Source organism: Bidens hawaiensis, unplaced genomic scaffold (genome assembly GCF_021521415.1).
Source record: "Bidens hawaiensis isolate Kalapana, Puna unplaced genomic scaffold, B.hawaiensis_p1.1 tig00003870_1, whole genome shotgun sequence".
NCBI classification, from domain to species: Eukaryota; Viridiplantae; Streptophyta; class Magnoliopsida; order Asterales; family Asteraceae; genus Bidens; species Bidens hawaiensis.
The window spans coordinates 2,247,852-2,264,004 of NW_027491224.1; the positions used below are offsets into that span (position 1 = coordinate 2,247,852).

A 16,153-nucleotide genomic window follows, 5' to 3' on the forward strand; every position below is an offset into this window, starting at 1 on the left:
TTCACAAACATCAAAAGAGTCCGGTCCTTTGGATTCAATAATCCCTTCGGATTGGAGTCTCTTAACTCTTGCCTTGCTTATGTGACCAAGTCGGCAATGCCATAGAAATGTATCATTGATGCCATATCTGATACGTTTTGAAAGATTATATACGTTATTATTAGTTTGAACATCAATCTCATAAATACCATTTCGAGGTTCAGCCTCAAAATAAAAGATACCATTCAAGTAAGCAGAAATAGTCATGCCATTAAAAACGTACTTAAAACCTTGTTCAAACAACAACGAAACTGAAACGGTGTTTACGGTCAAACCAGTAGCATACAAACAATTATTCAAATGAAAAACTAGACCAGATGGACAAGTAAAAACTGAAAAAACTCCAGTTGCCAGAACTGGTACTCTCTTCTCATCTCCAACGATAAGTTCCATGCTGCCTTTATTCAGTTTCCTCCACTTCTCAGGGTCCTGCAAGACATTAACGATGTGGAAACCACATCCGGTATCAAATACCCATGTGTTGCTAGAGACAGTGAAAAGTTCAATAACATATATGGAAATACCTCGAGAAGAGCCTTCACCATTGGCCTTCTTCTTCTTGATCTCAGCAAGGTATTCGGGACAGTTTCGCATCCAGTGTACCATTTGGTTGCATTTGTAACACTGGCGCTCCTCAAAGGGGGGCGGTGGTGGCTTTGCAACTTTCTTGTCAGTGTTGGTGGCAAACTTGGCAGCAACAGTAACCTTCTTCTTGCCTTTTCCCTTATAACCCTGATTCTTGGATTTAGGCTTCTTAATACCAGCAGATCGGATCATCAGAACTTGATTGGTCCTTAAGGAATGTTCATCTCAGCCGTCTAGAGCATTTTGTGAAGCTCCGGCACTGTCTTCACCCATGCATTCATGTTGAAATTCATTACGAACTGGTCGTAAGAGCTGGGAAGAGAGTTGAGGATGAAATCCGCTGCCATCTCATCGGGCAGGAGATAATCAAGTTTCTTGAGCTGATCGATGTGCCCCTTCATCTTTAGGACATGCGCACTGACGGGAGACCCTTCTGACATCTTGTAACTAATGAGTTGTTTCATGGTATCGAACCGTTCCTGACGGGCTTGTTTCTGGAACATGCCCTTGAGTTGTTCCAGCATCTCATAGGCACCATAGTCTTCTAAGCCCTTAGCAAGCTCAGAAGTCATGGTGACTAGCATAATACAGGAGACCTCCGCCGAGTCATCCCTATGCTTGTCAAGAACTTTTCGAGCAGCGGCTGTGTTGTTTTCAGGCTCGTTTGGAACAGGTCCATCGAGAACATACAGGCGCTTTGCCATTGTAAAACTAGTCTTAAGTTGCGGTGCCATTCGATGAAGTTGATGCCGCTTAGTTTATCCTTCTCAAGGATAGACTTAAGGGCATAGGGTGAGTTTTCGTTTGATGACATCTGATTAAAAAGCAAAAGTAAATTTAATTAGTATTTTCGATGTAGTAGTCCTATTATTAATGACCCAATAACATTAATGAAATAGGAGTATGAGAATCTGGCTTCCAGTTATTAAAGGCAGCTGTAGCACACAACATTAATAAGTGGTTAGGCAGACTGACAACGATTGCCAATTGTGAATAGAGCACAACTCTTGGTTATGAGGCCTATAGAGACAACGATTGTCTGTATCAATACGTTTAGCCTCATCTTTGCCCACTTTAAGTCTCCAGACAGCTGTAGCATGTAACAAAAGAGTAAAGTAATAGTTGTCCTAGTACAATGACGTGTGAAAGGGCCGGATGTGTCAACGAAGCGCTTTCACCTTGATGGGATAGGCTAGAAAACAAGTGCAGTGCTTTAGCTCCAAACACTCGAAATTTCGCAGTATGCCTCAAGCGTGACTTGTAGTAGGATTGGCACAAACTATTGGTTTTAAATTGGGATTAATGTTATAATTACCAAATTGAGTAAAAGCCAAAATAGCAAATGTTTATTTTCCAAATTTATTTGGTATTTAGTTGGTGATATTATAATCCAATTATAAATAATCCAAGCAACCAAAATAGCAAATAAAATATGTAAATCCATAATGGCCAAAAGAGGTGATCGGTCTCGCTGGAGCCAATTAGGGAGACCGATCGGGTCAAGGGGTTCACAACACAAACAACCACTAGGATGGACTTCTTCGTGCATCTTGTCATCTTGTCCGAACTCCCACTAACTCCAAGATATCCTTGAGCTTGTCCTCGATTATCTTCGCATCTTCTTTATTACAAATTAATAATACTAACAATAATATCCTATTTCAAATTTGAACCATCCAAATGGCCAAAAGTAAACCGAAAAATAAAATATAACCGTCTACAACTTTGAACCATCCATATGGCCAAAAAACAAGCTCAACAACCAAACACAACCAAATAAACATAGGTCGGGGCCGGATTTACATATTCAAAATAAATAAAATTCGGGTCGTTTTGACTTGGTCAAATAAAATAAACAAAACTTTTACCAAATCAAAAAAACACCCGAAAACAAATCTAGATCATTAATCTTTAAACGATTTAAAGTTTGAGATATAGATCCGGTTTAAACGAACCGGTATCGACTTGTACGTTGTAATGTTCGGAATGAAAATGGTCAAACTATTTTAACCCGTTTTAGTGTATAATGTTCATTTAAGTAATTATTAATCATATTAATATATAAAAACGAACCAAAAACGCAGCGGATAATAAGCAAGTAAAACGAACCATAAAACCAAAACCCGAACCCGGATCTGGTTACAACATATACGAGAACGAAATATAAATCAAACCATAGATTAAAGTTTAAACTTGTATACCTCGGTTATCGAAATCGGGAAGAACACCGAGAGCTAACGAAAACGAGCTAGAAATGACACAATCAAAGAACCGAAAGAAGATCCGGGGAGATCTGCGAACGACGGCGGCTGACGGCGGTCGGCGGAGGCTAACGGCGGCGACGGCAGAAGGCGACGGACAGCAGCAGTAACAAACCGAACAACAACAACAGTGGACAACAACAGCAGCTGGAGGTTGTGGTGGTCCGGTGGCTGCCACGGTTTTCCGGCAGGGACAAACAGCAGCAGCGGCTGCGGACAGACGGACAAGAAGCAGCACCAGCTGCCTATGAGTGGCTGAGATGGTGGTGTTTGATGTCCAAAGACCAAAGAAGATGGCGGCGCGAATTTCCGGTGGCCAAAAAAACGGTCGGCGGCCGAAGGTGGTTTAAGGAAGGTGTCTAGGGTTTTGTTAGTGTTAAGGTTAGGTTAAATATAAACAATAATGAGTTTATATATTATAAGATCGATTAGGGTTAAACCCAATCTTAAACTCATTGGGCTTTAAGCCCAGTCACCAACTAAAAAGCCTAGATCACCAATCTATCATTGTTAATTAATTGTGTCGGGCCCAGTTAATGATTAAGTGAGCGTAAGAATCGTTACCCTCGGTTTAACTCATACCGGGTCATATTCGGGTCGGTCCGCGTTGACTTGACCCGAACCGACTATATATTCCAACATCTTAACTCGGAAATAGAGCAGAGTAGTCGTACCGCCTATCCAACAAACACTTTAGTTTATGCAAAACGCAAATCTGAAGTACCTCATAAGTAGCACCAAGTAGTGTGGCAAAAAAGCATATGGTGTTAGTATATCCACACCAAGTTTGCACAGGAAAATCACCAAACGATTCTGTTAATTGAGTGACTCTAGACAATGAATCTATTCTAAACCTAAAATGAGAACCGCCATTGGATTCAAATGTCTGAATATCACCAGAAAAATAAGATGTGACAACAAACTCTTGATCCAAATCAAAAACCAAATTGGTTCCGTAAAATTCAAAAATAATTTGCCAAGGAAGACCAACAAAGAGCATATCAAAATTACCAAACTCGCTGTGTGTAACATAAGTTCCGGTTACAAAATACAATGATTTAACAAGTGTTGTCTAGTCCAAGATGTTCGGAAAAGCGGAAATCAAACCAAACAGCCTCTTGTGATAAAACCGAACATGCCACAAAAATAATCTGTAGAGCACGAAAACAAACCACGATGACAACCAAATTCCTTGAATTTCACGAGAACTAGGATTACAATGGAGGTTTCTACAAAGTGTAAGAAGAAGTGAGTTTGTAACCCAAGTGTGAGAGATTTGCTTCATAACTCGTTGAATATGACAATTATTCTGGGCCTTGATGTCATCCATTAACTCGAGAGGTATGGGTTTCGTAACGATTGAACGAAAGTGTTGGAAATTTGAGAATTGGATTTCGAGAATTGGATTGATATTTTTGTGTGTCTTACAAGAGAAAAAGATGCTGCAATGTATTATAAATTACGAAAGCATTCAAAAGGAAACGCTACACTAATTATTGGCTTTAAACTCGTTGACATTGGCTATGATTGCTCCTTGATTATGGAAAATTATGGTTGATTGATCCCCAAAATAACTTTCTTTTTTTTCTTTTTAACAAAAAGCACCAATTATGATCAAACAATATTAGATAAACAACCACAAGCTGCTCAAATGAACTATCTTCATATTGACCTGTCATGAATTACATAACAAGAGAGAATGATATGGGTGTTGGTTTTTTGTTGACCAAATAAAACGTTTATTTTATGAACGTTGGAAGTCCAAGAATAAAGGAACAGATGAAGACCAAGTTATCTGCAAAGTTTGTTATTTTTTTCTATTTAAACATTCCAGTATTTTGTTTATCATTATCACTTCAATCAGCCGAAAATTCCAGTTGTAATCATTCCATTACGCTTGTTTCAATCATTCGATTATTAATAAGAGATTACAGTCGGCTAATTTTGTTCTTGTTTTCTTGATTTACTTACTATATTGCCTGATCCAAACTAACATTTGGTATCAGAGCATCACGTTTTGATCCAATTTTATGCCTAAATTCCCAAAATTCAACACTATGTCTGTCATCACAAACCCTAGTTCCTTAAAAGAAACCTCAATCCCATTCCAATACCCTATTCTTACACCTACAAACTATAACACTTGGGCCATCAAGATGGAAGCTATTATGGACGCCCACGGGTTGTGGGACGCCATCGAGCCACCAACCGGCGTGGTTGCGGATGAACGAAAGATCAAGCAGGCTCGAGCTTTCATCTTTCAGGCAATCCCTGAAGAGATTTTGTCGCAGGCAGCGAAGAAGAAAATGGCCATAGATGTTTGGGATTCGCTGAAATCCCGGTATGTAGGTACTGAGCGTGTTCAGAAGGCTCGGTTGCGTATTCTGAAGAGTGAGTTCGAAGGGCTGCAGATGAAAGATGGAGATACAATTGATGATTATGCAGGAAAGTTATCGGGTATGGTGTCGAAGTTCAATAGTGTTGGGGCAAAGTTGGAAGACGAAGAATTGGTATGCAAGTTGTTTGACACGGTCCCTGAGAGATTTATAAATTTGGTGGCCTCAATCGAGCAAAGTTTAGATGTTGAAACGATGCCATTTGAAGAGGCGATTGAACACTTAAAAGCTTACGAAAACCGGGTTAAGCTTCGGCAATCGCAACAAGCAACTGAAAATAGTTTGTTGTTTACCAAATCTGAAATAAAATCGAACTCTAAGGGGCAAGGAAGAAGTCAACAGGTTCCAAATCAGAAATCGGGTGGATATAGTAAGACCGATCGGGGTGGTTGGAGTGGTTCTCGAGGACGTGGTCGTGGTAGGGGTAATCGCGGTGGGCACATGTGGAACCAAGATCAAATAAACGGGTCAAAGAACAAAGACAAAAGGCATATTGAATGTTTCAATTGCCATGAACACGGGCACTATGCGTCAGAATGCAAAGAGACCAAAGAAAAGAGAGATGAAGCCAATTTAACACAAACTCAAGAAGAGGAACCGGCCCTCTACTTAACTGTTCACGGTGAAGATGCACCATCTATGGTCCTCTTGAATGAAGACAGATTATTTCCAAAGACCGGTGATAACAAAGATATTTGGTATGTTGACAATGGTGCAAGTAATCATATGACAGGTATGCGTGATTCGTTTGTCGAGTTAAATTGCAATATAACGGGTCAAATTCGGTTTGGAGATGGGTCTAAGGTCCAAATTAAAGGCAAGGGTCCACTGGTGTTTGAAAGTAGAACCGGTGAACATATACTCATTCCTGATGTATATTATATACCGGCTCTCACCAGTAACATATTAAGTTTGGGACAGCCCACGGAGGAGGGCTATGATGTTCATATGCATGGAAGCACACTGAAGTTGTATGATGAACATGAAAATATTATTATGAAGATCAAGAGGTCAGTTAATAGATTGTATAAGATTTCGTTAAGAATTACAAAACCGGTTTGTCTAGGTGCTCACATGGACGAAGAGGCCTGGCTTTGGCATGCACGGATGGGCATGTTAATTTCAATGTTTTGGAATACATGGCTAGGAAAGATATTGTGATCGGCATGCCTTGTATAAATCACCCTAAACAGATGTGTGAAGGGTGTATGGTTGCAAACAAGCGAGTAAACCGGTACCAAAAGAAGCTCACTGGAGAGCATCGAAGCCACTTGAGCTAGTCCATGCTGATCTATGTGGACCCATTACTCCACAAACGTACGGAGGTAACCGGTATTTCCTTCTAATTGTTGATGATTTTACTCGTTTTATGTGGGTATACCTGTTGAAAACAAAGGATGAAGCCTTTATCTTGTTCAAGAAATTTAAAGCACATGTAGAACAAAATTATCCCTACCAACTAAAAATGTTAAGAACAGATCGGGGCGGTGAATTCAACTCGCTCCAGTTTAATGACTTCTGCCATAAAATGAAGATTAAACGCCAAATAACAGCACCCTACACTCCTTATCAAAATGGAGTAGTAGAGCGCAGGAACCAAACCGTGGTTGAAATGACAAGATCATTATTGAAGACAATGTCAGTTCCAGATCAGTTGTGGGGGGAGGATGTTCGACATTCGGTATATCTACTAAATCGAGTTCTGACAAAGTCTGTGAAGGCTGCAACACCGTATGAGGTAATGAAAAATTGAAAACATAAACTTACTGATGTAAAGGTTTTTGGGTGTGTTGCTTACGTGAAAGACTTGTCAAAGAGGCTCGCCAAGCTGAGTGATCGTGGAACACCAATGGTTCATTTGGGAATGGTGGAAGGAACGAAAGGGTACAGGCTCCTGAACCCAGACAGGATGAAAGTGGTGATTGCATCACCATGTTCTGTTGAATTTGCTGAATGTCATAAGTGGTCTTGGAAGGGGAGTCAACATACTAAGCCCACTACACCTTGGTGGGCTAGTATATTAGCTGATGAGCTAGAGTCTAAAAGTCAACATCAAGTGCAACAAAGTCAAACCCAGCCCCAAGGGAATGACTTTGATAACCAGGGTACGCCAGTAACTAACCCTAACACTTTTCAGTTTAATTCTCCAGGTAATCGACAAGATGGAGACCCTCAAAGTTCAATCAGTCCTCAATCATCAAACATGAGTATTTTGAATACAAGTGTTCCATATGATCATACTCCTCCTCAAGGGTTCCGCTCAGTGGGTGGAATTAACCAAACAACTGAAGCAATGAGTGATGACCAGGTACGTGAACTTTATGACAGGGAAGCAGGGTTAATGTTGATTGATGGTGAGCCAGCTTCGTTTGATGAGGCTGCATCAGAAGAACATTGGTTGATTGCTATGAAAGAAGAGTTGGCCTCAATCAAAAGAAACAACACATGGACACTAGCCTCCTTACCAGTTGGTCATAAAGCAATTGGGCTAAGGTGGGTGTTCAAACTGAAGAGAGATGCTGAAGGAAATGTGATAAAGCATAAAGCACGTTTGGTGGCCAAAGGGTACGTGCAACAGAAATGAGTTGATTTTGAAGATGCATTCGCTCCAGTCGCACGACTGGAAACAATCAGATTACTGTTGGCAATTGCTGTCAAAGGAGGGTGGCTTGTACATCATTTAGATGTCAAGTCGGCCTTTCTAAATGGTGAACTTAGGGAAGAAGTTTTTGTGAGGCAGCCAACGGGATTTGAAATTAAAGGCAGAGAAGGTATGGTTTATAGGCTGCACAATGCTCTTTATGGGTTGAGACAAGCACCCAGGGCATGGAATGCTCGATTAGATAAAGTACTCAAAGACCTCAGTTTTAGCAGGTGTGCACATGAGCAAGCAGTATACAAGGTACACAAACCAGATTATGTTATTATCATTGGTGTCTATATAGATGACTTGATTGTGACTGGATCAAGTGAAGAGAAAATTGGAGAGTTTAAACGAAGAATGAAGTCCATCTTTGATATGAGTGACCTGGGAAAGTTAACTTACTACCTTGGGATTGAAGTAGAACAAGCCAAGGATGGAATAATATTGAAGCAAGAAAGTTATGCTAAGAAAATTTTGAAGATGGCAGGTATGAGTAGTTGTAATGCTACTAAATGTCCAATGCATCATAAATTACAGTTAACAAAAGTTGAAGCAGGTAGAGACGTTGATCCAACCGAGTATCGAAAGATTATTGGTTGTCTTCGTTACTTGTTGCACACTCGACCGGATCTTAGTTACTTAGTTGGAGTGGTGAGTAGATATATGCAATCCCCGAAAGAAAGTCATGTTGCAGCAGTAAAGCAGATCCTCAGTTACATCAAAGGTACGGTTGGTCATGGGATGAAGTACAAAAAAGCGGGTAATAGTAGGCTCCAAGGGTATAGTGACAACAGTTATGGGATGGATTTAGATTATAGGAAGGGAACTACTGGTATGGTTTTTTATTTTTCGGGTAATCTGGTCACTTGGTCATCGCAGAAACAGAAAACAGTAGCTCTTAGTTCTTGCGAGGCAGAATTCATGGCTGCAACTGCAGCGGCTTGTGAAGCTCTTTGGTTAAGGAATGTGGTGAGTGATCTGCTCGGAAGAGAAGCCCAGATGGTTAAATTATTTGTTGATAATGAATCAGCAATTGCCCTCATGAAGAATCCCGTTTTCCACGGGAGAAGCAAGCATATTGATTTGAAGTATCATTTTATCCGCGAGTGTGTTGAAAGGGAACAAATAGAGGTTGAACACATAAGTGGGAACCTGCAGAAGGCAGACATTCTTACCAAAGCTTTGCCACGTGTCAAATTTGAAGAAATGAGAAGCCTAATGGGAATTGAAGATCAGAAGAAAGAAGTCAACATTCAGGGGGAGAATGTTGGTTAAATGTTGACCAAATAAAACGTTTATTTTATCAACGTTGGAAGTTCAAGAATAAAGGAACAGATGAAGACCAAGTTATCTGCAAAGTTTGTTATTTTTTTCTATTTAAACGTTCCAGTATTTTGTTTATCATTATCACTTCAATCAGCCGAAAATTCCAGTTGTAATCATTCCATTACGCTTGTTTCAATCATTTGATTATTAATAAGAGATTACAGTCGGCTAATTCTGTTCTTGTTTTCTTGATTTACTTACTATATTGCCTGATTCAAACTAACAATGGGTGACTAGAACAAATCACACGCAAACTAATTCTTATCTTAAACTCTCTTCTAACCGTGTGTTTATGGCTCGTCCCATTCCTTATAATTTGTTCGGCCTTTACTAACTTCTAAATTGGGTTTGGGTCATTAGTGTTCATATAATATAAACGAGGAGTGTTTTTTCCAAATTATGTGTACGCAATATTATGATATTACATGATCTTAAAAGTCGTAATTTACAAGTTACGATAAAACAACTCCAACTCTCCACCAATCATACCTTAACAAACTCTACATATATGATATATGTGCTGAAGTAGTATGATCAACAGGGTCTTCCTTAGCATCTAGTTATTATTTACATAAAAACCAGATTATGTGACCGCAGAAGCAACCGAATGAGCCCAAAACCGAAGTAGACCCTTAACTTCCACATCACTTTTGCAACTCACTGCCCTTGTCAGTTCTTGGATCTCATACGTCTCTTTTTGTCGTAAATCTTCAAACGGGTGCTCTTGAATTACTTTAGATATCTGATTGTTTGTGAGGATATGGTGTTGAAACCAGTATGAATCGAAGAGATTGTAGATGTGTTCTTCTGGAGTTGTCATTTTGTTTGTGGAATATCAATTATGTCCATTGTGTTTGATTTATAAAGATGTTGTTGATGGTTACGTGTTGGAATATTTCTTTATTTGGAGTTCGTCAAATGGATGACGCGTTTTTGTTTATCGCATCTCCACCAACCAGGTCTATACAGAATCCGTTTGCAATAAATGAAATTGCTTATTTTAATAGTTTCTTGAAGCCAAAATGAATATGATGAAATATTGATAGGATATTATTAGTCGTTTGAAAAATAATAAGTCTCATAAAATCATTTTAAATAGTAGATTTTTAATTCATACTGTTGGTTATTATTTATTTTAAACTATAGAATGTAGGTTTTGTTTATCGGAAAATATATTATTTATGTTACACTCATTTATTTTAAAAATCGTAACTCACGAATAGTTTAATTTTGCTTCAAATCTGCACGTTTGTCTATTACAATACGACAAACTCTAGTCACATAAGCAATATATGTGTTTCTTTATACAACGAGGCTATATACTCTTCGATTCTTATGACTTTAAGGGTAGATACTCTTTGATTTTTATTTTTAGTACTGTAGCTAGTATGCATGTCAATTTGACAAAACTTAGTGATTCAATATTTAGCGTAATTACATATGATGCGTGCAAACATAAATGACAATTTTGCTATTTTATCAAAAATAAAATTTTAAACTTCAAAAATATTGAAACTCGTATAACTTATGATCAAAATGACACTGGTTCCGTCGGTATCGGTTAGATTCGTTACGATACTGGCACTAAATCTCAAAATATGAAATAGTTAATGTCCAGAACAGAAACGACTCTCGTATAGCTTACAATAAAAAAGAACATATTTAAAATGACACTTATTCAGTAAAAAAAACGCCGACATTGTGTGGCGGCATGCAGGGCCGGCCCAAATGTATTACATAGTAAGGCTTGGGCTTTAGGCCCCATAGATTTTAAGGCCCCAATTTTTATAAAAAAAGGTCTATAGAATTTATATAAAAGTTCTATTTGATTCTATTGCCTAACAACCTAATCTTACTATGCTGGTAAGGTAAGTCTCATGTAGGCTGGTTGCCAGATGTTCGAAACCTATTCCCTTCACTATTTCAAGTTTAGTTTTTGGATCTTACTCCTGTGGGAAAGGGGAACAGCAAGCCCTATTACCCAATATTTTATAGTGTTACATTTATGGTTTATTTTTCTCTTGTTAAGATTAATTCAGTATCTCTTTAGTATTTCAAATACTCTTCATTTTTTTTTATATAAAGTTTTATTCAATAACTTGAGTGTATATTGTAGTTTTCAGCTGCAGTCAAAGTTCTTTCGAGTTTAAAATATTGAAATTCAACATTGTAGTAGATATACCATTCATATTTCTCTAAATTAAGATGATATAGATATTATAGTTGTAAATGCTCGTGCTGAAATAGTCAAACGTGTTAAGTGTCGTTCACAAGATGTTTTTTCATTATCTTTTAATATGTCGTATTTCAATACCTTCACATTTTAGTTTGTTTATTTTAAGAATCAAATATGTTATTGTAATTCATTAGGATATGTTACATAATAGAATGTCTAAAGAGAATTAACTAATTTGGTTTTACATTTAACTTATTTAGTTAACTACATGGGAAGAAAAATGAATAGACATTTGAAAGTACGCGTGAATTTTTTTTTAAAAAAGTTTCAGATTTTTTATTCGCTTTAGGCCACCAAAATTGTTGGGCCGCCACTGACGGCATGTCGTCACAAGTTCAATAGGTATTGGTTACCGGAAATAAACCAAATTAGCATATTAAAAACGCTAAAACCCATGTGTTGCCTGACGGGTCGACGCAAATTAGACGAAATTAGTTAGGTTCATTACGTTATCGAAAATAAACCCAAAATATAATTTTGTCAAGACCAAAAGAAAAAATATAAACATAGTCAGATAAAACATATTTAAGGAAAACAAAAAGATATAAGACCTATTAAGACCATGACGTGTCATTGTTATGAAAAACATTACATGATGATAAATATTAAAAAAAAACAATTTATTATTTCCTTAGACCAAAGTGATTAAAAGAAATTAAAAAGGGGAAAAAAGGATTAGATAAAAATTAAATAAGTGAAAATTTTATTATATTATTCAAAAGACAAAATGGTAAAAGACGTCTTTTATGTTTGCACAGTTTTTCAATGAACGTCTTTTGGCAAACCTATTGACAGAAAACATCCTTTATGCTTAATAGTTTGATTCAAGAAGAGTTTTCATACGATCAAAGCTTGCTAAAAGTAGATTTCCAAACTCTATTTAATTCAATTACTAATGAGCAAAAAAATGTTTTTGATCGTATAATGATGGCTGTTCAACAGAATAAAGGCGGTGTGTTCTTCGTATATGGTTATGGTGGAACAGGTAAAACGTACTTATGGAAGACCTTATCAACTGCCATAAGATCAAAAGGTGAAATCATCCTAACTGTTGCTTCAAGTGGAATTGCTTCATTATTGTTAACCGGACGTCGCACAACACATTCCAGGTTTCATATTCCTATAAATCTTAATGAGGATTCTACTTGCTACATGGATACAGGTACAGATGAGGCCCAAATATTATAAAAAACCAAATTAATAATTTGGGACGAAGCTCCAATGCACCACAAACATGGCTTTCAAGCTCTTGACAGGTCTTTAAAAGAAGTTTTATCTTCGAATTTGCTATTTGGAGGAAAAGTTGTTGTATTTGACGAAGACTTTCGACAAATCCTACATGTAGCTCAAAAGGGCACTAGACAAGACATCGTAAATGCCTCTATATGTTCTTCTTACATTTGGAGTGAATGCAATGTCTTGAGATTAACAAAAAACCTAAGGTTAACTATGAGTACGTCGTCATATGATGTTCAAGAACCTAGATTATTTGCTAAATGGATTTTAGATATAGGTGAAGGTAATATTGGCGGTCCTAATGATGGTGTTGCAATGATAGATATACCTGACGATTTACTTATTAAAGATTCAGTTGATCATATATCAAAACTTTTTGACTTTTTATATCATGATATTCTACAGAATCACGAGAACCAACATTATTTTCAGGATAGGGCAATACTTGCACTAACAAACTAAATTGTTGATGAGATTAATGATAGTTTGCTCAAGTTTTTTCCAGGTGATGTAGTCGAGTACTTAAGTTCAGATACCATATGCAGCTCAGAACATATCAATAACACTGTTGATACAGCTTTATACTCTCCTGATTTGCTTAATTGTCTAAGAATATTCGGACTACCAAACCACAAACTGGTGCTAAAAGTTGGTGTTTCTGTTATGCTCCTTAGAAATCTTAACCAAAAAGAAGGCTTATGTAACGGTACTCGACTACAGATTATATCTATAGGTACTCGTGTAGTTGAAGCCAAAGTTATTTCTGGAACTAACATTGGTCATAGAGTTTTGATTCATAGATCGCCACTGACTCCATCAGACAACAAAATAGCCTACAAATTTCAAAGACGACAATTTCCCTTGCACTATGTTTCGCGATGACGATAAACAAAAGCCAAGGCCAATCGTTATCAAGGGTAGGTTTGTACTTAAAGAACCCGTGTTCTCGTATGACAACTGTACGTTGCCTTGTCAAGAGTTACAAGCAGGTGTGGTCTAAAGATTCTGATTCTTGATAAACAATGTAACCGGACCAATACAACAACAAATGTTATGTACAAGGAAATTTTTTCTTATTTATAAAATACTTGTGTAATGTTTTTTTTTCTTTTTTTTTTTTTGTAATTATTGTAATATTAATGTAATTTGTAATTGTATTAACAATATATGACAAATGTGTTATTGATTGTATTTTGCTTAATGTTTAAATATTAAAATTTTCATTAATTGCCCATGTAATACACGGTACTCAAACTAGTATAAATATATATTATTATATATTATTATATATTGTTCTTACATCTACCTCTCCAACTATAGGTTCGCCATTCTACCTAAAGCCCAGTGTCGTCATTGAAACTTGAGGCGAGCCAACAATGGATACCCTTAAAAAATATTTTGTAACAGAATCCTGCATAATCCGTACATCACAAAGATACTTTTTTAGAGATGTATAAGACGTTGCTAAAAAATTTGGGAGGTTTACCACTTCAAATTCATGTCGAGTGACATAATAAAGTTATCCCTTAAATAGCCAGCATTAGTAGCAACATGTTTTTCATAAGCAGGCCAATATATGAACCTATCTATAACTACATGTGACCATTTAATAAGTTTGATAAATTCAAGAGGCATAATGATAGAACAAGCCCTCCAAGATCCAGTACTCAACTTAAAATTTTCAACTTCCCGAGAGAGGGTGGGTCAAATTGTTACAAATTATAGATACTTATCGAATTTAATTCAAAAAACATGTACACTTGGTTCTAAATGATTAAAACACAAATCGTTAGCAACATTGTTATACAATTAATAAAATAGTGATTAATGAACAATTTATGTAGATATAATAATCACCTATTGTGATACTTGGTTATCTAAAAGTATAGGATGAGTCGCTACATATAGGGAGGCGACGACAACCTAACCCAAAACGCGGAATTCAAAATTAAGAACCAGAGAATCCGATGTTTCAATCATTGGTGCTGGAGAGATGCTCATTTCCAAAAAGAAGGAAGAGACTTCAAGAGAAAGCACCGACAAAGAAGAGCGGCATTTGAAAGCTCTCCATGTCAATGAGAAATAAGTCCAGAACATAATAAATAACCAGCCCACATGTAAAAGAAGAATAAACCCAAGTTAAACAATAAGGATTATAAATTGAAAATAAAAAAAACAAGACATATAATTTTAACAAACCCCTCTCAATTTTATAATCTAAACATGTCACGCATAGATAAAATATTAATTATAAAATCGTGTTGACTTGCCAACAAAACTTTGGTGAACACGTCTACTAATTGGTTGTTAGAGTGAACACGTCTACTAATTGGTTGTTGGATCGATAGTAATAGTCTTGATAAGCTACGAAAATTTTTTCAAGAATAAAACAGATCTATGTCAAGTGTTTCGTCCTATTATGAAAAGCATGATTTGCAGCAAAGGAGATAGCGACATCATTGTCACAAAACAACTCAATGGGCAGATTGACTTGAAGATGTAGCTCATTCAAAGAATTAGTTAGCCACACTATTTCATCAGTGGCCACACACATGGACCTATACTTAGCCATAACAGAGGACCTCGATACGGTTCCTTGCTTCTTGCTTTTCCAAGAAACATGTGAGTTTCCTAAGAAACTAAAATAACTGTTCATAGACGGTTTAGTGTCACGAGATTTACCCCAATCAGAATTAGCATAGGCTCTTATATTTAGAAGTGAGCCTTTGCTAAGTAAAATACTTTTCCTGGCCCTTCTTTAAATACTGAAGTAATCGAAGAGTGAGTTGTAGGTGAGAGTTAGTGGGTTTGTGCATAAATTTACATAGGAATTGAATACATTAGAAATGTCTAATCAAGTGTGCGAAAAATTTATAAGTTGCCCGACTAATTTATGAAAAGCTGTAATATTAGTAAAGACAGTTTCATCTTTTTCACAAAAAATCATAACAACATGATGTGGTTTAATGGGTGTGTTGTGTAACAACTCGAGTATTTCGATTATTAAATAAGTAACTAATACCCAACCCATTTTCATTTTCGGGTAATTTAGGTAATAAAATATTCAAATATTTTATATTATATATTTATTTTCTTCATTCATTTATTTATATATATAGGGGAGGGATATTTGAGAACTTAGGGAGTTGTAAGAACTTTAAGAACTCAATTTTAGACCACACATTTTATTAAATTGTATGAAATATGTGGCTGAGATTAAATTCAATTTAAAAATGAATCAGGAGAGAGAATAAGTATTTTGATGATTACACAAGTTTAAATGTTATTTACACATGTGTAAAAAAATTCAAAAAAATAAAATAAAAGGGGTTCTCAAAAGAAATCAATCCTATATATATATATGTACACATTTATAATTCCGTTATATTTAGTTAAATATTATTAAAATGATTATATAATTAATCAACTC

The 16,153-nt window shown here is 36.5% G+C and overlaps 1 protein-coding gene across 1 annotated transcript; it reads left to right on the plus strand.

Annotated features, from left to right (window-relative positions):
• Positions 1-12,414: 12,414 nt before the first annotated feature.
• LOC143624565 (uncharacterized) lies at positions 12,415-13,185 on the plus strand. Its single transcript, XM_077095174.1, has 2 exons — positions 12,415-12,649; positions 12,785-13,185. Exons 1-2 carry the CDS (start codon positions 12,415-12,417, stop codon positions 13,183-13,185), a joined length of 636 nt encoding a protein of 211 aa, XP_076951289.1.
• The last annotated feature ends 2,968 nt before the right edge of the window (positions 13,186-16,153 follow it).